We start from the raw sequence: 27,981 nt of genomic DNA on the forward strand, positions 1-27,981 counted from the left end.
GCAGTGAGATTCAACTCTGAATCTAGAACAACCCTGGGCTTTTATTACTTGTACCAATAAATCGACCATCCTTCATGTATCAGGCCAGTCTGAGTTGGGTTTCCTGTCACTGGTGACCAGCTGATTACATCATATCTTAAGATTTGCTTGTAGAAAATCTCTGTCTGGGATATTTGTCTCCACTGTGTGTTGGACATTTATTGAGCGTCGACTTTACATCAGATACAGCTACAAGTCCATGCTGGAGTTGGGCTCGCGCCGTTAGAGTGAGAATGAATCAGTGAATAGTCAGAGCTGCGATCTTGCAGACAAAAGGGAACTTCCGGCTGCAGGTGTTATCATTCCATGACCTCAGAGCTGTGGCAGGGAAAAAGCAGAGACTCTGTGTGAAGGTACACCTACCACAGTAAAAGTGACCCCACCATCCCACCAAAGTAAAAGTCCTCTCCCATAAGCCTGGTGTCTGCACTGGCATCCCTTTCTTGCTGATGCTTGATGAGGCTGCTGTCCAGCCTTACTCTCTCCTAATAGGGCTAGTGTTGATTTGCTACTGTGGAGAGGCAGGACAAGCCTCGCTCAGAGGCTTGACCCAGCTCTGACTCCCAGGCTCCCAGACGGCTCCCAGAAGAGCAATTTGCTGTTCCATGCCTCCCTCCCCTAATCAGAAGAAGAAAAAGGAGCAGTTCAGTGTTTGGATCTGGAGTAGATATCGAAACCCAGCTCCACAAGTTGCTTGCTGTGAAAACTCAAACAAATCACTTAACTTCTCTGAGCCTCAGTTTCTTCATCTATAAAGTGGAAATATTAATAATTTTTATTTCTTGAATTGGTATGAGCAGTCACGATGTTCACGATGATGGTGATGACTGCTGACAGCACATGCAAACCACTGTAGTCGCTTTATGTCCCTTATCTTCTTTCTCCTTCCCATCAACCCTGTGAGTTAAATGGCACTAGCCTGGAGAATCCCAGGGATGGGGGAGCCTGGTGGGCTGCCGTCTATGGGGTCGCACAAAGTCGGACACGACTGAAGCGACTTAGCAGCAGTAGCCCCATTTTATGGATGAAGAATCTGAGGCACCAAGAAGTTGGCTACCCAATTTATAAGCGGTGGAGCTGGAGTTCAGACAAGGACATTCAACTCTGCAGTCCATGCTCTTGCCACTGGGCGTATCCGCTGTATCTCCTTCAGTGCTCAGAAGAGCCCTGTGGGTAGGACCGAAGATTAAATACATTTTATAGACAAGGAAAGCGAATCTCAGAGAGAATAAGCTATTGCCTCAAGGACACCGAGTTAGAACGCAACATGGCCGGGACTTCAGCCTGACCGGGCACTCACTACTGCGCCTGCGCCCTCTTCCTGGCTTCTGTTTGTTCTAATGTCCGTGAGCGCAAGCCACATTTAGTGCGTTGGTGAGCTGACATAAAAGCACCATCCTTTGGTCTCTGTACAAGTTTCTTGCTTTCTTTCTTTTCATGCTTCTGTCTCTAATGTCTTTTCATCCAAATCACAGTTTGCATGTCAACAACACACCATTAAATATTATTTAAAATGCATCCACCACAGAGAATGGCCGCGTCCCTAACACCCACAAGGGACCTCTGGCCACTCTCCAAGGTGTTTAGCTCACAGTGCCTCGACCACCCCTGATGCCTCCCAGCACTTCTGCAAGAACCCTGGTCTCAGGGGCACCCACCGCTGGTGGGCCGGTACCATATCTGCACGCAGTCCTCCTCTTCTGGGTCTGCATGGATGCCGTCATCCGGCTGGCTCCCATCCCAGTAGCTGTAGTCATAGGGTGAGCCGTCTGTCCATTCAAACTTCCCTTCCTGGGGGGGTCGCATCCAGAGGCAAGGAAGCGAGCCAAGGAGAGAAAGATCAGGCATTCAGGCCATCTCTAGCTTGGAGTAACATCTAATGCCTTCATACCTAACAGTGCAGAAGCCCTGACTTTTATCTGATATACTATTATTACCACCATAACTGGTAATGGTGAAACCATGTGGGCACAAAAGCCCCTCCATGTCCCCTGCCTCTTGCTTGTAGAAAAGCTGTCGTCTCCCAGGCCTCTCGTGAGTCACAGAAGAGCAGGTTCAAACAGTTAATGGTTAGGACACTGGAATCACAGAATCTTCAGTTCCTCCCTGAAGATACAGATGACAGTGTCCAATGCACGTTCCCGAGGCGTTTTGCAACGACTGTAATTGGCACAAGAGGGGAAAAGCTGGCTGCATGATGACCAGACTGAAACTCTGACAAGCTTCTCCATCGTGTGCAGTCCTGGATCTATGGCTAGACAGTACCCAGAACTGGCTTCAAGGAAATGAGGACAAACTGATCCTGGAGTTGAAGGATCAAGATGATGCTGATCTGACCACTGCGTGCCAAGTTTCATGATGACTGTGGGAGCTGCTTGTGCTGTTCTGCATGCAGCCCCCTGCCTGTGCACTCCTGAAACTCCCCTTTGAAACCTTTGCCTCCTAACCAGCAACGGGGAGACAGTTTGGGGGACCCATCCGCCATCTCCCCAGGTTTTCAAAATACAGCATCTTTCTTATCCCACCAACCCTGTCTCTCAAACACTGTCTTTTTTTTTTTTTCAGGGTTTCAAATTTTTTTTAATTTTATTTTATTTTTAAACTTTACAATATTGTATTGGTTTTGCCAAATATCGAAATGAATCCACCACAGGTATACATGTGTTCCCCATCCTGAACCCTCCTCCCTCCTCCCTCCCCATACCATCCCTCTAGGTCGTCCCAGTGCACCAGCCCCAAGCATCCAGTATCGTGCATTGAACCTGGACTGGCGACTCATTTCATATATGATATTATATATATTTCAATGCCATTCTCCCAAATCATCCCACCCTCTCCCTCTCCCACAGAGTCCAAAAGACTGTTCTATACATCAGTGTCTCTTTTGCTGTCTCATACACAGGGTGATTGTTACCATCTTTCTAAATTCCATATATATGTGTTAGTATACTGTATTAGTGTTTTTCTTTCTGGCTTACTTCACTCTGTACAATAGGCTCCAGTTTCATCCACCTCATTAGAACTGATTCAAATGTATTCTTTTTAATGGCTGAGTAATACTCCATTGTGTATATGTACCACAGCTTTCTTATCCATTCATCTGTTGATGGACATCTAGGTTGCTTCCATGTCCTGGCTATTATAAACAGTGCTGCGATGAACATTGGGGTACACGTGTCTCTTTCAATTCTGGTTTCCTCAGTGTGTATGCCCAGCAGTGGGATTGCTGGATCATAAGGCAGTTCTATTTCCAGTTTTTTAAGGAATCTCCATACTGTTCTCCATAGTGGCTGTACTAGTTTGCATTCCCACCAACAGTGTAAGAGGGTTCCCTTTTCTCCACACCTCTCCAGCATTTATTGCTTGTAGACTTTTGGATCACAGCCATTCTGACTGGCGTCAAACACTGTCTTTTGAGCAATGAGCAGCCAAGCCTGAGTTTGGTTCCAGCTCTGGCTGGTAATATTACTAGCTGTTGTTTATTGAGGGCTTATTATATATCATGACAGGTGGGCAATTTGTCCTCACCATCCTGCAAAGCAGAAATTGTCATCTCCATTTTACAGATGAAAAGACTGGGACTTAGTCTACCCAAATTCACATAGTCAATAAAGCATTAGTGCCAGGATGTAAACCCAGGTTATCTGACTCCAGTACTCAAGACCATATGCTATGCTATGCTAAGTCACTTCAGTCGTGTCCAACTCTGTGTGACCCCATAGACAGTAGCCTACCAGGCTCCCCTGTCCCTGGGATTCTCCAGGCAAGAACACTGGAGTGGGTTGCCATTTCCTTCTCCAATGCATGAAAGTGAAAAGTGAAAGGGAAATCTCTCAGTCATGTCCGACTCTTAGCGACCCCATGGACTGCAGCCTACCAGGCTCCTCCATCCATGGGATTTTCCAGGCAAGAGTACTGGAATGGGGCACCATTGCCTTCTCCGCTCAAGACCCTAACTATTACATTAAAAAATTTTTTTCTACCAGTGAGTGGAAATCATCCTTCATCTTTTTTTCTATCTGTCCAAATAGTGTGTATTTTTCTTGCCTGCTGTGGAACCACTCTGACCAATTACAAGAAAAGTCCTGTTGGGAATCTGATTGGTGTTGCAATAAATGTGCAAATTAACTGTGGAAAGAATGACATCTTTGCAATGCCCCGGAACAAAAGTCATTTCTCCATTTATTTAAGTTTTTAGAAGAGTCTCTCCTGACGCATCGATGATTATGGAAGCCACGTTGTATGATGGAAATTGCACACACCTTCTGGGAGAGAGAGCCTGGGATTCCAGCTCCTCTCACTTCCTAATGCTGCAATCTAGCCAACTTACTTAACTTCTTTGAGCCTCAGTTTCCACACCTGTAAAATGGACTGAATATCTCCCTCAGAGAATTATTATGAGAACTGAATGAGGTTAAAAGCACTAAGAGACTTAACTAGTGCCTTGCATGTGGTGCCTAGGACTGAAAAGAAAAATATAAAAGCAAGTCCTTTTACTGTATCACTTGTTATTATTATTCTTAAGTCTTTTTTTTTAAACTTTACATAATTGTATTAGATTTGCCAAATATCAAAATGAATCCACAAATTCCTTAACTCTAAGTGTATTCATAAGCCAATTTTAAAATTACTATTATAATGGGACATTTTGGTTCTTTTTTTAATTTACAACTTCTATACAAGTTCTTGCCAGGTCAATTCTACTGATTGTTAAACTATCTTTACTGAGCCTGGCCACTATTGCTACTTCTGCTCACTGATAGCAAGTTCAACCACCCAAAATGAGCTCTTGTGTCAAGAGAGCTTGTGCCAAGCACAGGCTAAATCTTTTACATATATTGGCCCATTTACTTCGTACAACCAGGCACTGTTATTATCACTCCATTTCATAGCTGAGAAAACTGAAGCCCAGAGATGTAAAAAAAAAAAAAAAAAAATTGTCTCAAAGTCACCTGTGTGTGTGTGTGCTAAGCTGCTTCAGTCGTGTCTGACTCTTTGTGACGCTATGGACTGTAACTTGCCAGGCTCCTCTGTCCATGGGATTCTCCAGGCAATAATACTGGAGTGGGTGGCCATGCCCTCCTCCAGGGGATCTTCCCAATCCAGGGATTGAGCCTGTGTCTCTTACATCTCCTGCATTGGTAGGTGGGTTCTTTACCACTAGCACCACCTGGGAAGGCCCCAGAGTCAGCTGCTGCTGCTGCTGCTAAGTTGCTTCAGTCGTGTCCGACTCTGTGCGACCCCATAGACGGCAGCTCACCAGGCTCCCCCGTCCCTGGGATTCTCCAGGCAAGAACACTGGAATGGGTTGCCATTTCCTCCTCCAATGCATGAGAGTGAAAAGTGAAAGTGAAAAGTGAAAGTGAAGTCGCTCAGTCGTGTCCGACTCTTAGCGACCCCATGGACTGCAGCCTACCAGGCTCCTCCATCCATGGGATTTTTCAGGCAAGAGTACTGGAGTGGGGTGCCATTGCCTTCTCTGCCAGAGTCAGCTGCTGCTGCTGCTGCTGCTAAGTCACTTCAGTCGTGTCCGACTCTGTGCGACCCCATAGACAGTAGCCCACCAGGCTCCCCCGTCCCTGGGATTCTCCAGGCAAGAACACTGGAGTGGGTTGCCATTTCCTTCTCCAATGCATTAAAGTGAAAAGTGAAAGTGAAGTCACTCAGTCGTGTCCGACTCTAGCGACCCCATGGACTGCAGCCCACCAGGCTCCTCCATCCATGGGATTTTCCAGGCAAGAGTACTGGAGTGGGTTGCCATTGCCTTCTCCACCACAGTCAGCTACCATAAACTAAATGGTAGAACAGGTGCTGGAAATGGAATCCTATTCCCTGCAGTGCTCCGAGGCAGGGTTGGAGGTGTACATATAGGAGAGATGCTCAGGATGCAGCTTGCCCGGGGTAAGTCAGCAGACAAAATCTCCAGGTGAAGTCTGCTGTGATAGTGCCAGGTATGTGAGCTGGCCCAAGCCGCCCTCTTTGGCCTTGTTCTCCCATCATCATTCCACCTACTCCTGCCCCACTGCCTCCCAGACACACTGGTCTTTAGTGTCCTTGAATGTGCTGTGACTCTCCCGCCTCAAGACCTTTGCCCATGCTGTGCTCTCTGCCTGGAATGTTCGTCCTCTGACTGACTCCTATTTGTCCACTGGACATTAGCTTAAATGTTTCTTACTCAGGGAGGCTGCGGCAGCTGTAGCCCTGCTCAGAGCTCCTTCAGGAGGACCTGTTGGGGGAGCATGGCTGAGTGACAGCTGCTTGGACCCAGCACTGCATTCACAGGGAGAACATGCTTCCTTCATGATCACAGGTATGAGTGCTGGCCCACTCCTGCCCAAGTGGGAGTCCTGGAATGGGCATCCTCTGCCAGGGGACATCCCGTTGGCTTAGCCAAGACTTTCCAGAGTGTTCTGCAATCTTAGGCTCTCCCCATCCCGCCCTCCCCCATCTCCTTTCACAGGGCTCATCATGGGCTGAAGGTCTTCCCTCCTGCCACATACCTGCCTTCTTTTTCTCCTTTGCAGATATTTTCCCTCAAAAGCCTCTTACCCATCTAATCAAGTTTTTGTGTCAGTTTTTTTGAGAATCCAAACCTAAATGTAGCCCATCACTGCCCATCCGATATGTTTCCATCCTCCTCTCTTTCACAACACTTATTGTATTCTAACTGGGGTGTCTTGGTGTATGATTTCTCTGTATGCAGGGCATGTGGCAGGGACCAGGCACGTAGGTTCCACATGAAAAGCTGGTTAAATCAAAGTGGAATCTTGGCTGGAGCTCCCAAGAGGGCCTGATGGCCAGCACTTCCTCACCTGCCTGTGATCGTGAAGCCCTGTCCAGATGTCAGCTGGGATCCCAGGAACACAGCTGTTCACAAGGTCGTACACAAAGACATTCTCCTCCCAGCTGCAAAGGTAAGAAACCCAGGTGCATGTTACTAGTTGCCTCTTGGTGCAGGATTGAATTGCAAATCAACAGCAGCCTTTGTTAACCCTCCTGGATCAAAGTAAATAGAGGATGTGATGCAATCTGGCTTTTCTCCTTTTTCTTTTTTAACTAGGGCACCCACATGGGCTGTCCTGTCAGGGGCATTTCTGCATTTTTTTCCATGCCAGTGCAAAGCAGGACTCAGCACTGTTATTCAGCCTATAAATTTAAGTCTATCTCAAAAACACTAGTAAATAAGGTGGATTATACTGAAGAGACAAAAAAAGGAATTGACATTGTATTGCACATACCAAATAACAAAAATCTCCACTGGATGTTCTTGCTCTTTCTCAAAAGCCCCCCGTACAGTGCCAGTCCTTACATAGCCTCCTCTCTCCTAATTCTTTTTCTCACAGAACGTCTTCAAAATCTTTGGGTTTGCTGGAAAATTCAGCTAGAGGTGTGAACTTGCATAGTTGACTCAGCAAAACCAAATCCTGCAATTAACTATCCACCCTCTTCAACAGGTGTCTTAGGCCATTCAGGCTGCTACAACAAAATACCACAGTCTGGGTGGTTTATGAACTATAGGAATTTATTTCTCACAGTTCTGGAGGCTGGAAAATGCAGGATCAGGGTGCCAGCATGGCCAGGTGAGTACACTTTCTGGGTACATACTTCTTGCTGTGCCCTCACATGGCAGCAGGGGACAGGGGAGCTCTGTGGAACTTCTTTTATAAAGGCACTAATCCTATTCATGAGGGCATCACCGTCAGAGCTTAAGCATCTCCCAAAGGCCCCACTTCCTAACACCATCACGTGGGGCATTAGAATTTCAACATATGAATCTTGTGGGGACCAAAACATTTAAAACACAGCAGAAAGCATTGGTGAGATTCTCACCTCCTATTTCAAAGAGCTTATAAAGTAATTTACATAACAAAAGAAATTGGTGGAGGACCCTGGAAGTAGTCTGCGCTGCCTAAAAGAACACTTAATCCATAACTCCTTTCAAAACAGGATTATGTTGAGGTATCCTTTACGTTGCAACAGATTACATCTGCTCCTGATGGGTTCTTCTAAGTGACCACTCTCTATAGACTGCCACCTTGTCTAGAACACCTGCCCATCAATTTCATTTTGCTTAAGGTGTTGGTAGCAAGTCAAAGCACACATAATGCTGTGCTGTGCTGTTCTGTGTGTGCTTAGTCATGTCTGACTCTTGCAACCCTATAGACTGTAGCCTGCCAGGCTCCTCTGTCCATGGGATTCTCCAGGCAAGAATACTGGAGTGGGCTGCCATTCTCTTCTCCAGGGGATCTTCCTGACCCAGGAATTGAACCCAGGTCTCCTGCATTGCAGGCAGACTCTTTACTGACTGAGCTATAAAGGAAGCCCTAAGCACACATAATAACTCTCCTTAATTATGTGTTTGTGGAAGACATTACTAATCCATCCCAGAAGCACTGAGAATTCTGGTTCTCAGAATCTTTCTCAACACAGTGTTCTAGGCAGTGTCATACTAGGAGTTGCTAATCAAAATTGTTATAAATTGAATGTGCCCCTCCCCCAAATTCATATATTGAAATGCTAACTCCTGATGTCACTGTATTAAGAGGTGGGGCCCTTGGGAGGTGATTAGTTCATGAGGGTGAAGCCCTCATGAATTGGATTAGTGCCCTTATGAAAGAGGCTCTAGAGAGTGTCCTTGCCCCTTCTGCCTTGTGAGGATGCAGCGTGCAGATGACCATCTGCAAACTGGGGGGTGAGCCCTCACCAGAACTTGACAGCACAAGGCGCTCTGATCTTGGGCTCCAGAACTGTGAGAAACACATTTCTGTTGTTTATCAGTGACCCAGTCTGTGATATTTTTGTAACAGCAGCCTAAATTGACCAAGATAGATATTATTAGAAGCAGTGGAGAGGAAAGATGGCAGGTGAGGCAAGGCTTACTTGCCCTCAGAAAGATCTGATGTGCTCACTAAGTAAGTGCTGACCTCTTGATACACCCATGATTAAGTGAAAGTGAAGTCACTCAGTCGTGTCCGACTCTCTGAGACCCCATGGACTATATATATAGCCCACCGGGCTCCTCCGTCCATGGGCTTCTCCAGGCAGGAATACTGGAGTGGGGTTGCCATGTCTTTCTCCAGGGGATCTTCCTGACCCAGGGATCGAACCCGGGTCTCCCGCATTGCTTTAGCTTCTGAGCCACCAGGGTAGCCCATGATTACAATTAATAAAAATAATTAACAACTCTCACTATGAAGCATTGTATTACCTGAGTGCTTGTGCAAGAACTTCAGATCCATTATCTCCTCTAAAATCCTTAATCTTAAAAGCTCAGTGTAACTATTGATGTTTCCCAGCTGAGGATTCTGACTCGGAGAGTTTATGTGATTGAGTAAGATCACCAGGTAGGAAGTGGTGGAGTGGGGTCTAGCCTATGGCTGCCTAACTCTAAAGCCCTCTTAATTTCCTCCTTTATAACATCTGCTGTCCCTATCCCCTAAGCTTCCCAAACCTTTAAGATCCTGATTCAGGACTAGTTCTTCCAGGCAACATTCTGTGAGCACCCTCTATATAATCCTTGAACACCTGTAGCAGAAAGTTTCCATGCTCCCCAGGCTGGGCTGGTCAGCTTAGTTTTCTGCTTCTCGAGGTTGTGTGCGCATGCTAAGTCACTCTAGTCCTGTCTGACTCTTTGTGACACTGTGGACTATAGCCTGCCAGGCTCTTCAGTCCATAGGATTCTCCAGGCAAGAATACTGGAGTGGGTTGTCATGCCTTCCTCCAGGGGATCTTCCCAAAGCAGGGATCGAACCCATGCCTCTTATGTCCCCTGCATTGGCAGGCGGGTTCTTTACCACTAGTGCCATCTGGGAGGCCATTTCTCAAGGTTTCTTCTCTACAAATGGGCTGCAAGGACCACATGGACCAATCTCACACCTTATTTCTATATGGCATCTTATCTCACACCATCACCAGTCTATGTTCAGTGTCGATGTTCCAAGACCACGTGTTTTGTCTAACATTAGAGTGGTATGATTTGCGGGGGGGACAAAGTATTCTTCAGTCCAATGTGTCTTTGCTGTTGGTCCTATCCAGCGAAGCTCTGGCATCCCCATGTGCTCCTCTCATGCACAATTCACAGTGTCCTAGATTAACTGCTGACCATGCATGGTGAGCGGTCATCTAGGGGAGTGGCTGCCCTGCCATTAAAATGGCAGTAGATCCACCTGGGCTGGGTGGATGGATCCAACACTGGGCTGGACGAAGCACAAGCTGGAATCAAGATTGCCAGGAGAAATCGATAACCTCAGATATGCAGATAACACTGCCCTTATGGCAGAAAGTGAAGAGGAACTAAAGAGCCTCTTGATGAAAGTGAAAGAGGAGAGTGAAAAAGTTGGCTTAGAGCTCAACATTCAGAAAACTAAGATCATGGCAGCTGGTCTCATCACTTCATGGCAAATAGATGGGGAAACAGTGGCTGACTTTATTTTTGGGGGCTCCAAAATCACTGCAGATGGTGACTGCAGCTATGAAATTAAAAGATGCTTACTCCTTGGAAGGAAAGTTATGACCAACCTAGACAGCATATTAAAAAGCAGAGACATTATTTTGTCAACAAAGGTCCGTCTAGTCAAGGCTATGGTTTTTCCTGTGGTCACATATGGATGTGAGAGTTGGACTGTGAAGAAAGCTGAGCGCCGAAGAATTGACGCTTTTGAACTGTGGTGTTGGAGAAGACTCTTGGGAGTCCCTTGGCCTACAAGGAGATCCAACCAGTCCATCCTAAAGGAAATCAGTCCTGGGTGTTCATTGGAAGGACTGATGAAGCTGGAACTCCAGTATTTTGGCCACCTGATGTGAAGAGCTGACTCATTTGAAAAGACCCTGATGTTGGGAAAGATTGAAGGCAGGAGGAGAAGGGGACAACAGAGGATGAGAAGGTTAGATGGCATCACCGACTCAATGGACATGAGTTTGGGTATACTCCAGGAGTTGGTGATGGACAGGAGGCCTGGCGTGCTGTGGTTCATGGGGTCGCAAAGAGTCAGACACAACTGAGCGACTGAAATGACAGCCACTTTTGTTCAATGGCACCTGCTTGGAAAACTATTTCGATGTTTTATTGTATTTTCCCCATATGTGGTCAAAATAACTGGGAGATAGAAATGCCCGAGGTGCTACTGTTAAGTAATAAGGAGCGAAAATCAAATGAACTTAATTCAATTCAACTGTCACTTGAAGCAAAAATGGAAATTATTAGGTAAGCTGAAAGGATGAGAAACTTAAACTTTAATTAGATGCTCCATGAACATAAGTTGATTGTGTGTTTAATTATGAAGGAAAAGAACAAAATTACAAAGCATGAAAAAAATGCCAGAATTAGAGAATTGGATTGTGTCTCAGAGACAAGATGTAATTAGAGATTTTATAATATTGTCTAGCTTTATGGGAACTGAACTGGGTTTATAACAGATGAATGTGCTGTGCAAATTCAACTTTTCTACATGTTTTCAGGAAAGTATCATATGCCAGAGTGAAAAACTACCTGTATAAGAGAGGAGATGCTAGCATAACATTTGGGGAACATTTATATAAGAGAAAAAAAAAAAGAGGGATGTCAGGAGTTGAGAAGAGAGAAAGGAGGCAAGTTGAGGCAGAAAAGAACAGAATTTGAGTCAGGGGCTGCTGGAAAACCCCCAAATCTACCTGGAATCATAGTGCCTATTAAACCAAGGGCTCCATGGGGCAGGCTGGGCTGTCCTTCCTGTGGACCGCCAAAGGGAAATCATGTGGAATCACCTTTAAATTTCCTCTTTATTACATATATTTAATTTTCCTCTGCCGCTACTACTGCTAAGTCGCTTCAGTCATGTCCGACTCTGTGCGACTCCATAGACAGCAGCCCACCAGGTTCCCCCGTCCCTGGGATTCTCCAGGCAAGAACACTGGAGTGGGTTACCATTTCCTTCTCCGGTGCATGAAAGTGAAAAGTGAAAGTGAAGTCGCTCAGTCATGTCTGACTCTTCGCGACCCCATGGACTAAGTTTTTGGGAACTTATTTTATCCATCTTTATACGTGCCAGTCATATACTGCATTGAGCTCTGTATCACAGGGGATTTGACTCTGAAGACTGCCTTGCTCAGGCTTCCACATCAGCTGCCTTCCATGCAAGGGGAGGCACTGATGGAGGCTGGGAGGGAGAGAGAAGCCAGGGTGATTCGTTCCCTCTCTGCCTGGGGAGGTGCTGTCAGGGGCTGCCTGGTTTCTGCGGCTCCAGCTCCCATAGGACTGAACTGCCCTCCAGTTAGGGGTAGAGCTAGCTTCCTGCTGGTATGAATCTTTAGAAAAACTACTGCGTCTTTAAGTTCTCAGAGTCTGTCACTTGCGAATATATGAAACTCCATGTTAAATGTTCATAGAGGTTCCTGTTTTCCTGGTCAGATGTTGATTGCCTCACTATATTCTTCAGCACCACCAAGGATATAGTGGATACACAGCTAGATGAATCAATGTGAGTATTCAAGAGGTGTTTTTTTTTTTTTAACTAAGATTGAGGACCCCTTCCCTGTTTGTAACAAAATTCGGCAACTCTAAAGATAAAGAACCAACCAGGGTTCTAACTTCAAGGCTTGGAGATTCTTGGAAAATCAGGCAAGATTGTGAATTTGTAGCTGTGGCAATGGAACGCATCACATCTGGCTTCAAAGAACCCACAAATCAGCAAGGAAGTCATATGTGAAAAGAAGTCACGAAAGTGATGAAGAAAGTGCTCCTGGGCAGGTGGATGTGTGCAGTCAGTTGCTACCAAGTCTGGGGTGACTTCAGTGCAGAGATGGCAGAGCTGAGTCTGGAAGGTTAAGGAAGAGTCTACCTGGAGAAGACAGGGATGGGAGTTCCCAGTGGGGGTAACAGAATGTGCAAATATGCAGGAGTAAATGGGCTAGACCACACTGGAGAATGTCAAGATGGTCAGTGTGGCTGGGGCTTGGGAGGCATGGAGGAATGTTGAAGGAGGGTTGGTGGGTGGGCTATGGAACCCAGCTGCTCAGGTTCAAATCCTGGCTCCACCATTTCATAGCAAGATACCTTCTTCGAGCCTTAGGTTCCTATCTGTGACATGAGGGTACCAACCTAATATGGTTTGCAGGAACTTGATGCTTAGCATGCATGCTAAGTCACTTCAGTTGCGTCTGACTCTTTGCAACCCCATGGACTGTAGCCTGCCAGGCTCCTCTGTCCATGGGACTCTCCAGGCAAGAATGCTGGAGTGGGGTGCCAGGGGATCTTCTCAACCCAGGGATCAAACCTGGATCTCTTGTGTCTCCTGCTTTGGCAGGCAGGTTCTTTACCATTAGTGCCACCTGGAAAGCCCAAATCTTAGGAAATAAATGTCAGTTATTATGCTTTATGTTATGCTATTTACATGTATGTTATATGGATTGTTTCATTGGTTCAACCCTGCTGTGATACTGAAAAAGGCATGGCATGAGTTTGGCACTTATAAAAACGGACCTTCCAGCCTGCTGTTTGCAGCTCTTGCTAAATGCTTTGTCCTCTACTGCCAAGGCCAGTTTCAATGACAGTAACAGCTGAAATCACCAAATACCAGTGGAAGACACCATTCTCTACATCCCTTTCCAAGGGGGTGCTTGACTGGGCTACAAAGGACAGAGGAGTCCACTCACCTGTGGATGGAGGCCAGTTTGGCAGACTTCCTGCCGATGGAGAACTCCGAGCAGTAGAAGTCAGCCTCAGCCCAGGTCTTATTAAGAGGGAAAAATCTGTAGCAGTGGCCTTTGAACTCCATCCAGAACAGTGGGCACAGGGAAGCCTGGGGCAGCTCTGGCATGGCTGGGGACAGAGAGAAAACGGACTGGGAAGAAGGCTGCCATGCAAACATTGATGCTATGGCTTAGGACATCTTTTAAAGTATAAAAGTAAAAAGTGATCCCAGTATGATTAACACATGCATAAAATTTACAAAATAGTAAAGGTAATATGTACTCATTATAGAATCCTTGGAAAACGTTACTGCCTTAGAGTGTTTTTCTTCTTGTCATGTTGAAGGCAGTGATTTTTTTTAAATGCAATTGTGATTATATTGTCCATAAACCCCTATCTGTATTCTGATTTCTAAAAATTAGAGTATAAGCATTTTCCCTCATATCATTATAAATTTCTGTAAACATTGTTTCAAACAGCTCTTGAATACTCCCCTGAGTGTCCACCCCCCCCCCCCCCCCCGTTTATTTAATCATTCCCCTATTTTGGTCTAATTAGATTGTTTCCTCTTTTTAAAAGAAACAATTAGACAAAGTGCTGAGATGAACAGACTTGTCTACAAAGGTTTTGCAGCATTTCTGATTTTCTGGGGAGAGATTTTTAAGGCTTTGATACAATTTGCTAAATTGCCTCCTGAAAGCAATTTCTACTCCCACGGTGATGTCTGAGAATGCCCACCTCATCGCGCCCTTGCCGGCACTGTTCCCACTTTAATGGCACTCTTTGCAAATTTTATAGGCGAAAAAATGGTATCTTATTTCAATCTGCAATTCTGGGCTCTCTGGCGAAAGTGGATATTTCCCTACATGTTTAATGACAAACAGCAGCCAAGACTATTTATATATTTAGCCCATGACTACTGGGGTTCAGGATGTGTTCTTAATTCTGAAAGGGGACAGTAAAGTTCTCCAAAATCTTGGCCCCTCTGGGGGGCCTCTTCGTGTGGTTTGGAAAACCACGATTGAAGAAGACCAAGCCGGGGAGAAAGGCGTGCTGAGAATCTGCCTGGAACTTGGATGTGTGGCTTATCTGTGATAGCAGGTACCAGGCAGTGGTGAAATTGTTAGACTGGGGTCCAGAAGCCTGGGTCCCAGCCCCAGCTCTGCATCTTAATGCCATATAATGCTGGCACCTTCCTTTCCTTCTCAGCGGTCAGGCTGGCACCTCTTGAGCTGCCTGGGGTGTGGATCTTTGCCTTCAAAACCACTCTGTTAGTGGGCTGGGCTCATGAATAAGGAAGTAGTGGATTTCGTTTACTGAGCATTTATGATGTGCCAAAGATTTGCTGGGGCTTCCCTGGTGGCTCAGTGGTAAAGAACTCGCCTGCCAATGCAGGAGATGCAGATTCGACCCCTGGGTGGGGAAGATCCCCCCGAGAAGGAAATGGCAAGCCAATCCAGTAGTCTTGCCTTGGAAATCCCAGAGACAGAGGAGCCTGGTGGGCTACAGTCCGTGGGGTCACAGAGAGTTGGACACAACTGAGGCTAATGAGCACAAGCAGTATATGTGCACATACAATTCTATGAATTTTTCGGGGAAGGAAACGGACAGTTGCTTTAATCAACATACTCTTTATGTTGAGTATGCCTGCAATTCTGGAGACCCAGGTTCAATTCCTGGGTCAGGAAGATCCCCTGGAGAAGGAAATGGCAACCCACTCCAGTATTCTTGCCTGGAAAATCCCATGGATGGAGGAGCCTGGTGGGCTATAACCCATGGGGTCGCAAAGAGGTGGACATGACTGAGCGGCAGCTTTCAGCTGGGGGCTATCTGTCCCTGATGAAAACCACTGGGCTTTTCTGTTTGACCAGAACCAGCCCTCCCCTCATCCCAGGCTGCTGTACTGGTCAATCCTGGCTTGTCCCACCCCTCCCCGCCAGTCCTGGCCAATTGTCTTTCAAAGAGTGCCAGTATCCAAACTGGGGTCAGCTGATCCAAAATCTGCTCTCTTAACCCTCCCTTATATGCAAAGGGAGTTATGGACTTAGTGGGCTCAGTACCCCTGGCTCTTCCCTGCTCCACTCTGGACCTCGGTCTCCTCCCTTCTCAGTTGAGAGCACTGGTCTAGAAGGACATTGCCTCGAGGCTGAGAGGGCTGAAGGACCCCTTGTGAGGCTGGGTGCTGCTGAGCTCCCTGTGGGGACTTTGCCAGTGCCTTCCTCACAGAGAGAGGCAGCTGAATCTGCCTCTCTCAGGGGTCACCTTTTGGAGCACTTCCCCCTTTAGCAGCAGCAGCAGCAGCCCCGTTGCATGAATGAGAAGCAGCAAGTCATTTCCATCTGCTATTCACCCATCACTTATAACCAAGGACACACACTGGTGAGCACTTGGCCATGTCTGTGCAGGAGTTGGCTGGAACAACTGGCCCAAGACGATATTTGCTGATGCTAAATGACTTTCCCCACTCTCACCCACCCTACAATTATTTTACATCCTAAGTATTCATACTAGAGATGGAAGTAAAGGATATAACCATCCCAGTTTGCCCAGGACTGTCCCAGTTCTAAATCTGAAAGCAGCACATCCCAGCCCCCAACCCCCACCCCTTATTTGATCTCCTGGAGCAGTGGTTCTCAACCAGGGGTGATTTCGAATCCCAGGGGACAGGAAGCAATGCCCAGAGACTTGGTGGTGGGCCTATTGGTATCCAATGGGTAGAGGCCAGAAATGCTGATAAACATCCTACAATGCCCAGGACAGCCCCCACAACAAAGCATTTTCTCACCCGAAATGTCAATAGAGGGACTTCCTGGTGGTCCAGGGGTGGTCCACACTCCCAATACAGGGAGCCTGGGTTCAATTCCTACTTGCCGCAGCTAAATATCCTGCATGACACAAGCAAGATCAAAGACCTTGCATGCTGCAACTAAGAGCTGGGGCAGTAGAATAAATAAACAAACATTAAAAAAAAAACAACCCCAAACAACAACAAAATGTCAATAGAATTCCTGCCCTAGATGGAAAGCCAAATTCCAAAATGTAAAATAACCTCACGGAGCCACAGCACAAAACATCAGAGCAAATGTCCACACTCCTCAGCCCGTCTGTAGTTTCTTCAACAAAAATGCACCAGAAAACCGATTAGAAGTAGACTTAGGGTTCTTTTCTAATTTTAGAGTTAAAAATGTAAAACTGTCACAAACCCGTGGCTTAAAACCCCTGGGCTAGAACACTGTGGTTAAATTTAACCGTACCGACTTCATGGAAGGATGGGACAGAGGGCAAACCTTGTTTTCATCCCAAGTCTGAGATAAAGCAGACAAACTTCTTTGTCATCTCTCCCACGGCGGGAGGATTGCCCGCTCCTCATCCAGTGTAATCTTCCCCAGAAGGTGGAACTTTTTACCTTCTCTCTGCTCTATGAGAGGTCTCTGCTCTATGAGGGGATGCCGCTCTCAATGCTCTGCTTCAAATGGCTCAGCCATCATCCCCCCGGCCCAGGTGGATATAAAACCCTGCTGCTGCTGCTGCTAAGTCGTTTCCGTTGTGTCCGACTCTGTGCGACCCCATAGATGGCTAGCCTTGGTGTTAGGGAGGCTGACACCGCACCCAGAGCGCTGCTGCGCATGTGCCCACTGCTTTGGTTTCTTTCTTTCCTTTCCTGCCCCTCGGCGCCCCAAACATTTTCCTGGAAGTCCAGCTTACTTTTCAGTGGATGTTTGTAAAGTTTATCCTCTTCCTAGATGTCTATAGTGGAGCCATTTTCTGCTCTCCAATTTACCATAAGGTCTGACCTGGAAGTTTCTACCCTCGTTGTCCTCTCTTTCCTTTTCCTTCATTTAAAAAAAACCCACAACTTTTAATTTTGGAATAAATTTAGCTTTACAGATAAGTTGCAAAAATGGTATACAGAGTCCTTGAATATACTTCATTCAATTTCTCCTAATGTCACCATCTTAACATTTCCATGGTACATTTGTCACAACTAAGAAATCAGTATAGGTATATACTCTTTGGGGCTTCCCAGGTGGTGCTAGTGGTAAAGAACCTGGTTGCCAATGCAGGAGACATAAGAGACTAGGGTTCGACCCCTGGGTGGAGCAGATCCCCTAGAGGAGGGCACTGGCAACCAGCTCCAGGAGAATTCCAGGGACAGAGGAACCTGGCGGGCTACAGTCCCTGGGGTGACCAAGAGTCAGATGCGACTGAAGCAACTTAGCACGCATGCACTCTTCACTCAACTTCAGGTTTTATTCAGATTTCACCAGTTTTTTCTTTACCTGTTCCCAGATCCAGCCTAGGAAACCCCATATATTCATTCTACCCTTGTGTTTTATTTGATATCAACTATCTTTGATATCAAATACTATCACTATCTTGTTAAAGCAATTGTTCCTTTCTTTCCCTAGAAAAATGCACAGTGATGTGTATACACACACACACACACACACACACAGTCTCCCCCTATTATTTTTGGCCTCACTGCGTGGCATGTGGGATCTTAGTTCCTGACCAGGCATTGAACCCTTGCCTCCTCAGCAGAAGCAAGGAGTCTTAACCACTGGACTCCCAGGCAAGTCCTATACAGACACACTTTTGATTAGACAAAACTGAAAACAATTGGCTGGAACTGGCCAGAATTGTCTGGCATTGTTGGATATCTTCCCCAAATCATCTTTACCTCTTCTCTTTCCCTCTCCTCGTATCCAATCAGTTTTTAAGTCTTGATTATTCCACCTCCCAGTACCTCTCCAATTCCTTTCTCTCTCTCCTTCTTTTTCTTCCTTCCTTCCTTCTTTCCTGTCTTCCTCTCTCCTCCTTCTCCTTCCCTCCTTCTCTCTGTCTGTGTCTCTCCCTTCCACATTCTTCCTTCCCCATAGTCTCTAACAGAAACTTCCTCACTTGTCTCTTGGCTGTTCTTTCTGCCTCATCTCACCTTGCAGATTCAGAGAGATCCTTCCAACACCCTGAGCTGGTCCTCATAGACGCCCTCCAGGAGTGCCCGTCGCCTTTGGGACCAGCGCTCCCTCCTGCCCCTGCAGCTTATCCCATCCCTCACAACATGCTCCAGATTTGCTTCAGCTCTTGTGTGTTCAGTTCTGCAGATACTTGCCTTGGCCTGTCTTCAGCCGATCTGAGTTTCTTCCTTGAGTCTTGGCTGTGTGGTGGCTTCTTTAGGGAGGACGAGGTAGGAGCCTCTCTGAGAGCCCCTAGAGCCCCTGCACCCACTGTTCACACGTCCCCATCAATTCTTGTTCAGTCTGGCCTCCCCCTGCTCAAGGTCTTCTGTGATCATCCTTCTCCTTGGTGCCTGGCACATAGGAGGTAACTAGTTTTGAATGACTAAATGCATGCCTGGGAATCAAACACTGCTCCTTTGAGTCAACTGTCCCTTTGAGGGTGGGGGGACAGTGGTGAGAAGGGTGTGGGCACCACCCATGTGTCCTGATGCCTCCAAAGTGGTCTATCTTGACTCTAGGATGGTGTGCCTGGACTTTTCCAGCTGAGCACTGAGGGCATTGACTGACCCTGTTTTTCCATATTGTTTAGCACAATGGCTGCTGGAGAAGGGGTATCAGCCTTACCACGGAGCTCATTAGCAATGGAGAGCCTCAGCCCCCACCTTCCCGCCCTCCTCCCCACTCCTGGTCCCTTTGATTTTCTCCACTGAGCAAGCGGTGGTTATGGATGCCTGGGGTGAAACCTACCAGAAAATGGGGCTGTGACAGGTCACTGCTCAATTAATCCCCTTTCCACCTGGGCAGGCAAAGGCCTTTAATTGGGAGGACCTGGGAGGCACAAAGGAGCCGCTTGCCTGCAGTGGAATGGTAATGAACTCCACCCTGCCTGGCATCCCACAGCTCCGTGCCCACCACCCCCCCCACCCCCCCGAACTTCCTTTACCTCTGGGATTTTAGAAACAAGCATTAGAAGGGTTTCAGAGGACTTTCATCAACCTGCAGCTCAAAGTAGCCTTGGCTAAGCTGTGTCTCCTTTGTAAAGAGATGTCTATAGCTTTACAGCTTGACAGGGAGTGGTGGCAACATAATGACCAGGGCCCACCCTACTGAGCTTCCACCTGAGCCACGCGATGTGTCAGGTATTTTGTGCATAACAACTCATTTCGTCTTCCCACATCTTATAAGGTAGGTATCATGATTCCCCCCTGCCTCCCGCCTTTATAGATGAAGAAACCACAGAAAGCACAGAGAGTTTGAATGACTTGCCTGAGGTCACACAGCACCTAAGTGGCAGACCTGCATGGCTCCAGACCTAATTTAGAGATTCCTGCTATATTGAAGCCTATTGCCCTGTCTCAAGCTTGATGGTCTGGTCATTCATTCATTCCCTTATTTGTTCAGAAAGTCTTATTTGAGCACCTATTTGGTCTCAGTAGTTGGTATGTACTAGAGATACTGTGGCATATTATATAGAGGTAACCTCTGGCCTCATGGATCTTACACTCTATGGAGACTGACCTTAAGAAAAATAAACACAAAAATAAAATGTCATTAATACATGGTTAATATGGCTTTCAGAGAAGGCAATGGCACCCCATTCCAGTACTCTTGCCTGGAAAATCCCATGGATGGAGGAGCCTGGTGGGCTGCAGTCCATGAGGTCGCTAAGAGTCGGACATGACTGAGTGACTTCACTTTCACTTTTCACTTTCATGCATTGGAGAAGGAAATGGCAACCCACTCCAGTGTTCTTGCCTGGAGAATCCCAGGGATGGGGGAGCCTGGTGGGCTGCCGTCTATGGGGTCGCACAGAGTCGGACACGACTGAAGCGACTCAGCAGCAGCAGCAATATGGCTTTGTGTTGTACAGGCAAAAACTTGAGGGAGCAGCTCCAAATAATTTCAGAAATTTGTCAATTGCTTGCCCCTTTTCTCTCCCGAGTTGAACTGGGTGTCATCCCCACCCTGCCTGCAGGGTGCCCACCGGTGATTACAATGACACCAGAGTGAGTCCCCTTCCTGGATGGGGAAAATGCAGGGTGTATAACACCCATTATACAGGATACAGGATCACCTGAAAGTGGTACATAACCCAGATTTAGAAACCCAGAGAGCTTCCTGGAGGGGGTGATGTGAGACCCCTACTGAGACCTGAAGGATGAGGAAGAGTCAGAAGAGTGTTCCAAGTGGAGGGCATAGCATGTGCAAAGGCCCAGAGGTATGAGAGAGAAGGGAGCATTTGGAGAATTGCAAATGGTTCAGCCTGGCTGGGAATTTGAGAGAGGGATGAAGCTGGAGGTGATGGGGTGGGGGGTGGGGGGTGGATGTGGGGGCAGGATGCACAAAGAAGCTTGCTGCTCTGGAAACCAAGAGGCCAAACTACATGGTATTTTACCTCAATTAGCAACACCAAAGGCCCCCAAGGTCTCCCAGCTGGGGTGGGAGTCAAAGCTTTTGGAAGCTTTGAGCTTGTTAAGGAAAGAGGACACGCCAGCAGAGTTTGGGGCTCATTTTTTTAATCTCTCTTTTTTAAAAGAATAAATTTTCACCTTCCCACACGATCTGGCTGTTCGCTCCCCTGGCCCCAATCCAGCCTCCCACAAACACACTACCCTGCTGCCTGCTACCCAGATCAGCCTTGGGAGCCAGCCGGGAGAGAAGGGGGCTCTGGGGGCTATATTTGCCCCCTCCACATCACTACTGGGCCCCAGATGTCCCAGGGGGTCACAAGTGTCTCCCAGTGTCTGGGAAGCTGGCCCTTGGGAGAGCTCAGTCACCTTCAGCACCTCCCCGGTCCATACACCCTACCCCCAGGGGGCCTTCCCACTGAGTCCTGGCTGTGGTGTGCAGAACTACTGGCCCCAGGCCTCTCATACCTGAACATTGCTTTCCCTTCTCCAGGGCTGCTCTTGTGGCCATATGATACAGAGGAGACAACACTGGGTGGTTTTTTATTTTGCTCATAAGGGTGGCCATTCATTGCATGCTAAGTATACCTGTTGAGACCAAACTGGGGGTGGGTATATGTATCAGCCTCCCTTTACAGATGCAGAAACTGAGGCTCAAACTGGGGGTGGGTATCTGTATCATCCTCCCTTTACAGATGCAGAAACTGAGGCTCAAAGAGGTTAAGCTCCCACTGCTAAAAAGTAGCAGTGTCAGGATGAAACTCAGGTCTGAAGCACTCCAGTGCCTCCAGAAAATATCTTTTTTTGGTCTTGTTTTCTCATTTGTAAGACAAACATATTAAACACCAAATTTAACAGTGTAATGGACTGAATGTTTGCGCCCCACCCTCAGGTTCATATCTTGAAATCCTACCCCCTAATGTGATGGTATTTGGAGATGGAGCCTCCAGGAAGAAACTGGGGTCATAAGATGTCATAAGGGTGGACCCCTGTGATGGGGTTAGTGCCCTTATGAGAAGAGAAGAGACAGAGCTCTCCTCTCTGTGGCCATTTGCAAGATAGGAAAAGAGATCTCACCAGGAACTGAATAGGTCAACACCTCAGTTTCGGAGTTCCCAGACTTTAGAACTGTGAGAAATAAATTCCAGAGTGTTAAGCCTCCCAGTCTATGGTACTAGGTTGCCAAAATTTCCTTTGGGTTTTTCCAAAATGTCTTATGGAAAAACATGAATGAACTTTTTGGCCAACCCAATATTTTGTGATAGCAGCCTGAGCTGACTAAGAGCATCATAATCAAGCAAATAATTCAACGTTTCCTGGGTGCTTATTTGGCTTGAGGTCTGTGGCCTCAAGTCACAGTCTGGAGGCAGGAACACATGGCACACCTCGCCATGAGTCCTTACATGCTAAGCGACATTCTAGAAGTGTGTAGAGGGCTCTGTGACCATAGACAGGGGACAGGGAATAGGCTAGCATGTCCAGGTCGGGGGGGCACTCTAGGATCCAACTCTATGATCCAGACTAGAGGGTGCAGAGGGATGTACTCTGGGAAGCAGTGACTCTCTGTTGCCCAAGCCTCTGTGTGCCAGCCTCAGAGCTTAGACTCTGGAGTTAGATTACTCTACTTAGAAACTCAACTCTTTGTGCCTCAGTTTTCTTCTCTGTAAAATGGGCATGATGATAGTGTCTACTTCACAGGTAAGCCAGTGCCTGACTCATAGTAGGTGTTCTAGTAAACATGAGATATTATTACAGCAGAAACAGCCTCAGCCCTGGGATATTCCTGGAGCTGGGAATATTCCTGGTGCAGGAAAAGAAGACGAACCAGGCCCACTGTCAATAAGGACTGTGTTTTGGCTGTGTGCCCACCTTCATGATCTGCACAGGCTCACCAAGACCCCAGCTAAGCGCTCTCTAGTTCCACATCAGCACACACACTCACACTTACACACCCAAACACTATTCCACAGTGCCAGCTTTTTGGCGGGGAGAGGAAGAGGCTACAGAACATAACTGATTCTCCCTCCCCAACCCTGAAGCCCTGTAGGAGCAGGCTCTGAGCATCAAAACACTTTGTTAGAATTTCCTTTGCTGTGAAAAGTTCTTGGCTCATGAGCCAAGGAAAGGAAGCTTTTTGATGGTTATGGTTGAAGAATCATAATAGCAAATGTTTTGGTAGACTTTACCAGGTGCCAGGCCCTCTTTTCGGAGAAGGCAATGGAACCCCACTCCAGTACTCTTAGCTGGAAAATCCCATGGACAGAGGAGCCTGGTAGGCTGCATGCAGTTCATGGGGTCGCTCAGAGTCGGACACGACTGAGTGACTTCACTTTCACTTTTCACTTTCATGCATTGGAGAAGGAAATGGCAACCCACTCCAGTGTTCTTGCCTGGAGAATCCCAGGGACGGGGGAGCCTGGTGGGCTGCCGTCTATGGGGTCGCACAGAGTCGGACACGACTGAAGTGTCTTAGCAGCAGCAGCAGGCCCTCTTTTAAGCACTTAATATTTGTGAATCCACATAAGGTGATCAAAGCCAGGTTCTGAGAAAGATTTTAGGAAAAGGATCTAGTCTGGCTAAATCCTCCCAAGTCTCTCAGAATTGTCTAAAGCAGGGAGCAGGGGTCCCCAACCCCTAGGCTATGGACCAGAACCAGCCTGTGGCTTGTTAAGAACCAGGCTGCACAGCAGTAGGTGAGCAGTGGGTGAGTGAGCAAAGCTTCATCTATTTACAGCCGCTCCCCATCACTCACACCACTTGAGCTCCACCTCTGGTCAGATCAGCGGCGACATTAGATCCTTATAGAAGCACAAACCCAACTCTGTCTGTGAAGGATCTAAGTTTGCACGCCCCTTATGAGAACCATCCTACCCCTCCCCAACGCTGCCTCACTACTAGTCCATGGGAAAACTGTCTTCCAGGAAACCGGTCCCTGGTGCCAAAAAGATTGGGGACCACTGGTCTAAAGGTTTGTTTCCAAAGCAGATCTAGGGGTATGGCTGAGTTGTACAATTTGCATATATTTGCATGTTCATGAAAGATCCAGAGCAGTGGGATTAAGGGGGAATTTTACACCTAGAGGTTAGGGGTGCAGGAGAAGAAGACGAACCAGGCCCACTCTCATTAAGGACAGGTTTTGGCTGTGTGCCCACCTTCATGGTCTGCATGGGCTCACCAAGACCCCAGCTAAGCGCTCTCTAGTCCCACATCAACACACACACACTCACACTTACACACCCAAACACTTAGCTCACACATTCTCTTCCGAAATCACTTTGCTCTAGTGGATTTGTCCACTCAGGCTTGAATTGGGCTTTCCGCTGGGCTGGATGGATGATGACCTTGGCCAGATTATTTGGCTTCCATAGGCCTCAGTGTGTACAACTGTAATGTGGAAGGATCAGGCTGAGTGGACTTCTGGGACCCGTCCTTCCAACTCTTAACTCTGAGGTCTCCAAAGTTGCTGGGTTGGCAGGGATCTCAGTCTCCCTATCAGTACAGTGGGACTGAGGCATGGGGCTAGATGTCTGAAAGTGCCTTTTTGAAGGCATTTCTGTCACAGCAGAAAACTGTGTCTTTTGGCCAATTCTATCATAACATCAACAACCACAGTGGCAGAAGTAGTAAGGTAAAAGCCATTTTTCAAGTGCTTACTATGTGCTAAGCTCTTCACTTGCGTGATCTTCTTGAAGATTCTCTAAAACCATTATTATCTCCACTTTCCAGAGGAGGAAACTTGAAGCTCTGAGAAAGGTCCCACAGGCACAAACTAGTGAGAGAGGAGGACTTCCCTAGTTGCTCCCACTCTCAAACTCAGCCTCAGGCCTTTGCACTTACTGCTGGGCAGAAAGGCAAGATCTTGGAACACACAAATATCCTTTGAAGATATTCTGTCCAATTTCCCTCCTGTTCACCCATTGCTCAGATGAGAAAGTTGAGGCACAAGAACAAGGGTGCAAAGACACCATTATGGACTGAATGTCTGCATGCCCTCCCAAATTCCCATGTCAAAGCCCCAACCCCCAGTGTGATGGTGTTTGCAGGTGGAGCCTTTGGAAGCTGATGAAGGTTAGATAGAGTCCTGGGGTCCCCATGATGGGATTAGTGGTCTTATAAGAAGAGGAAGAGAGACCAGAGTACTCTCTGTCTCTCTACCATGTGGCCACTTGCAAGCCAGGAAGAAGGCCCTCTCGAGGTAACAGATCAGGTGGCATCTTGATCTTGGATACGAAGCTTCCAGAATGCTTCTTGTAGTTGAAGCCACCCAGTCTGTGGTATTTTGTTATGGCAGCCTGAGCTGACTAACACAAACACTCAGAGAGTTTATGGCAGACCAGAGCCCCTGAAGCTTGCCCAAATGAACTGACCACGCTTTACATCCTTCATCACTAGGGTTGCTAGATTAAAAAATGCCCAGTAAAATTTGAATTTCAGATAAACAAGTAATTTTTAGCATAAGGCATGTCCCATGCAATACTTGAGACATATTAAAAAATGATTTATTGTTTACCTAAAATTCAAGTTTACCTGGACATCAGGTATCTATCTGGTAATCCTATCACCCTTCTGTTTAGTTTCACCCCAATACTGTAACAGCTCAATAATATGGTCTTATGGGGATCTTACAGATGTTTTGTTACAATATTAGTTCTATTTTAATAGGGACAGAAATAGTGTCTATGCCATAGAGTTATTGTGAGGATTAAATAATTCCATATATAAAAAGTGCTTAAAACAGTGCCTGGCATATAGTGAGGGCTATACAAGCATCAGTTGTTGTTACTGGTATTATTAATAGTTTTAAAACAATGTTTGGAAATCACCCTCCTGGTAGAGGTGACAGGCAAGATCCTCTGCCTTGAAGGGATTAAAGGACTCAGGACTCTTCCTACCCCAGAGTCAGCACCCTGACCTCCCTATTGAGTTGAAGCCCAGTGTCCTTCAAGTGGGACACTGGGAGGCCACATGCCTGTGTCTGATGGGTCCCAATTCCAGGGGATCCAGAAAATTTGCAGAGCTGAGTGTCACTAGGCCAGGCGCCAGGGAGGTCACTAGAGGGACCCCTGTGTCCTCCTGTGTTATGAACGCTATGGCACAGCAGCAAGTCTGAAAGCTCCCTGGGAACAGCTATCACAGCCAAGGTGAGGGTGGGCAGCTCAGATGCCAAATCCCTAACAAAAACATCATTTTTAGATCTTCTTATAGTGTCAGGCATTTTCCTCACATTATCTCATCTTCCTTGCACAGCAGCCCCAGAGGGGGCCATTGTGACCACTGTTTTCTAAAGGCAACCGAGGCTCAGAGAGGTCAAGAAACTTGTGCCAGGTCACACAGCTTTCAAGATGCAATGCTGGGCTTTTTCACCAGGTCTCTTTGGGTCTGACCCTAGGACAATGTCCATCAGCTGGAGGGAGAGGAGCTCGAGGGGGGCTGTCAGGAAGCTCGGCTTGGCCCCCCAATATTCCTTGGGTCAGGCAGGCCTGCAGCCTAGTCAGTGAGGCCTCAGTGACAACTCAAGTATTGCAGATGTCCTCCTCTCCACCTGCTCCCCGCCCTGGCCCCAGTACTCACCTGGGCTGATGTTGATGTCCGTCTGGGGAAAGGCCTGCGCGGAGAGAAGGGTCAAGACGGCCACGGTCCACAGCCCCCACTTCTGCATCCTGGTCCCCGAGAAAGCCGCCTCCCGGCTTGAGCAGGGGAAAGAGGCCCTGCCGGGTCCGATGGCTCTCCTGCCTGGAACTCAGGAGGACTGGGTAGAGAGACCCCAGTCTCCGCCCTCTCCCCTCCCCTCCTTCTCCCACCTCCCTTCCCGCACACCCTCAGAGTGACAGCCCAAAGGCTGCCCCTGGCCGGCCCACTTCGGAGAACTAAAAGGAAGCACAGTCCTGCTTCCAAGCCACAAGTGACCTTGGGCCTGGGTTTGCATCCCTTGGGACTGTAAGATGGGACAATAGCAACATGCACGTCCCAGCCTGGCACAGGAGACAAAGCATCTCGGTGCCCTCAGACAAAGTGAAAATATAAGCTCAGTCGTGTCTGACTCTTAGCAACCCCATGGACTGCAGCCCACCAGGCCCCTCCGTCCATGGGATTTTCCAGGCAAGAGTACTGGAGTGGGTTGCCATTGCCTTCCCTGCAATGGACATGAGTTTGAGTAAACTCCGGGAGTTGATGCTGGACAGGGAGGCCTGGCGTGCTGCAGTCCATGGGGTCGCAAACAGTGTGACACGACTGAGTGACTGAACTGAACTGAACTGAGAGAGGGCGCCCCCTTCAGGCAGGGCCTCAGCACTTGGGCTCAGCCAGTCTGCGCCTGAGCCCTGGATTCCCCGCAGCCAGGAGGAAGGCCAGGTGTGGCAACTCCTCCCCGGTCTTTCAGAGGTTAAAGAAGGCACTGGTAGAAGGTTCTTGAAGTAGAGGAAGTGTTCAACAAAGAGAAGCAAATGTTATTGTTAGTGTATGGTTCTAGTGTGTTCAAACTTGAATGATGGTGTTTTATTGGAATCTTGTTGCATTTATGAATTGATACCTCTAAAAATCAGAGTCTTCCTGTATCCTCAGGCAAGTCACTCTGCCTCTCTGAGCCTCTCTTTCCTCCTTTATAAAATAGGGATAATAACTACCTGAAAGTGTTTGTTGCTCAGTCGTGTCCGACTCTTTGCCACCCTATGGACTGTAGCCCCCAGGCTCCTCTGTCCATGGGATTCTCCAGGCAAAAATACTGGAGTGTGTTGCCATTTTCTTCTCCAGGGGATCTTCCTGACCCAGGGATTGAACCCAGGTCTCCTGCACTGCAGGCAGATAAACTTGACCGTCTGAGCCACCAGGGAAGCCCCCAGTAATAGTGCCTACCTCACCAAGTTTAAATGTAATCATTTTTCTGTAATACTCAGCATAGAAGCTGCCA

General features: G+C 47.4%; 1 protein-coding gene across 1 annotated transcript; it reads right to left on the bottom strand.

The window, feature by feature from the left end:
- Positions 1 to 277: 277 nt before the first annotated feature.
- On the bottom strand, positions 278 to 26,733 carry CLEC19A (C-type lectin domain containing 19A). The gene is made up of 5 exons (XM_055562452.1): positions 26,646 to 26,733; positions 13,669 to 13,834; positions 6,852 to 6,945; positions 1,698 to 1,830; positions 278 to 357 (listed from the first exon to the last, which is right to left on the bottom strand). The coding sequence occupies exons 1-5, from the start codon at positions 26,731 to 26,733 to the stop codon at positions 278 to 280; spliced, it is 561 nt and encodes a 186-aa protein (XP_055418427.1).
- Between the last annotated feature and the right edge of the window lie 1,248 nt (positions 26,734 to 27,981).

This window comes from Bubalus kerabau, chromosome 23 (assembly GCF_029407905.1).
Source record: "Bubalus kerabau isolate K-KA32 ecotype Philippines breed swamp buffalo chromosome 23, PCC_UOA_SB_1v2, whole genome shotgun sequence".
Classification (NCBI taxonomy): Eukaryota; Metazoa; Chordata; class Mammalia; order Artiodactyla; family Bovidae; genus Bubalus; species Bubalus kerabau.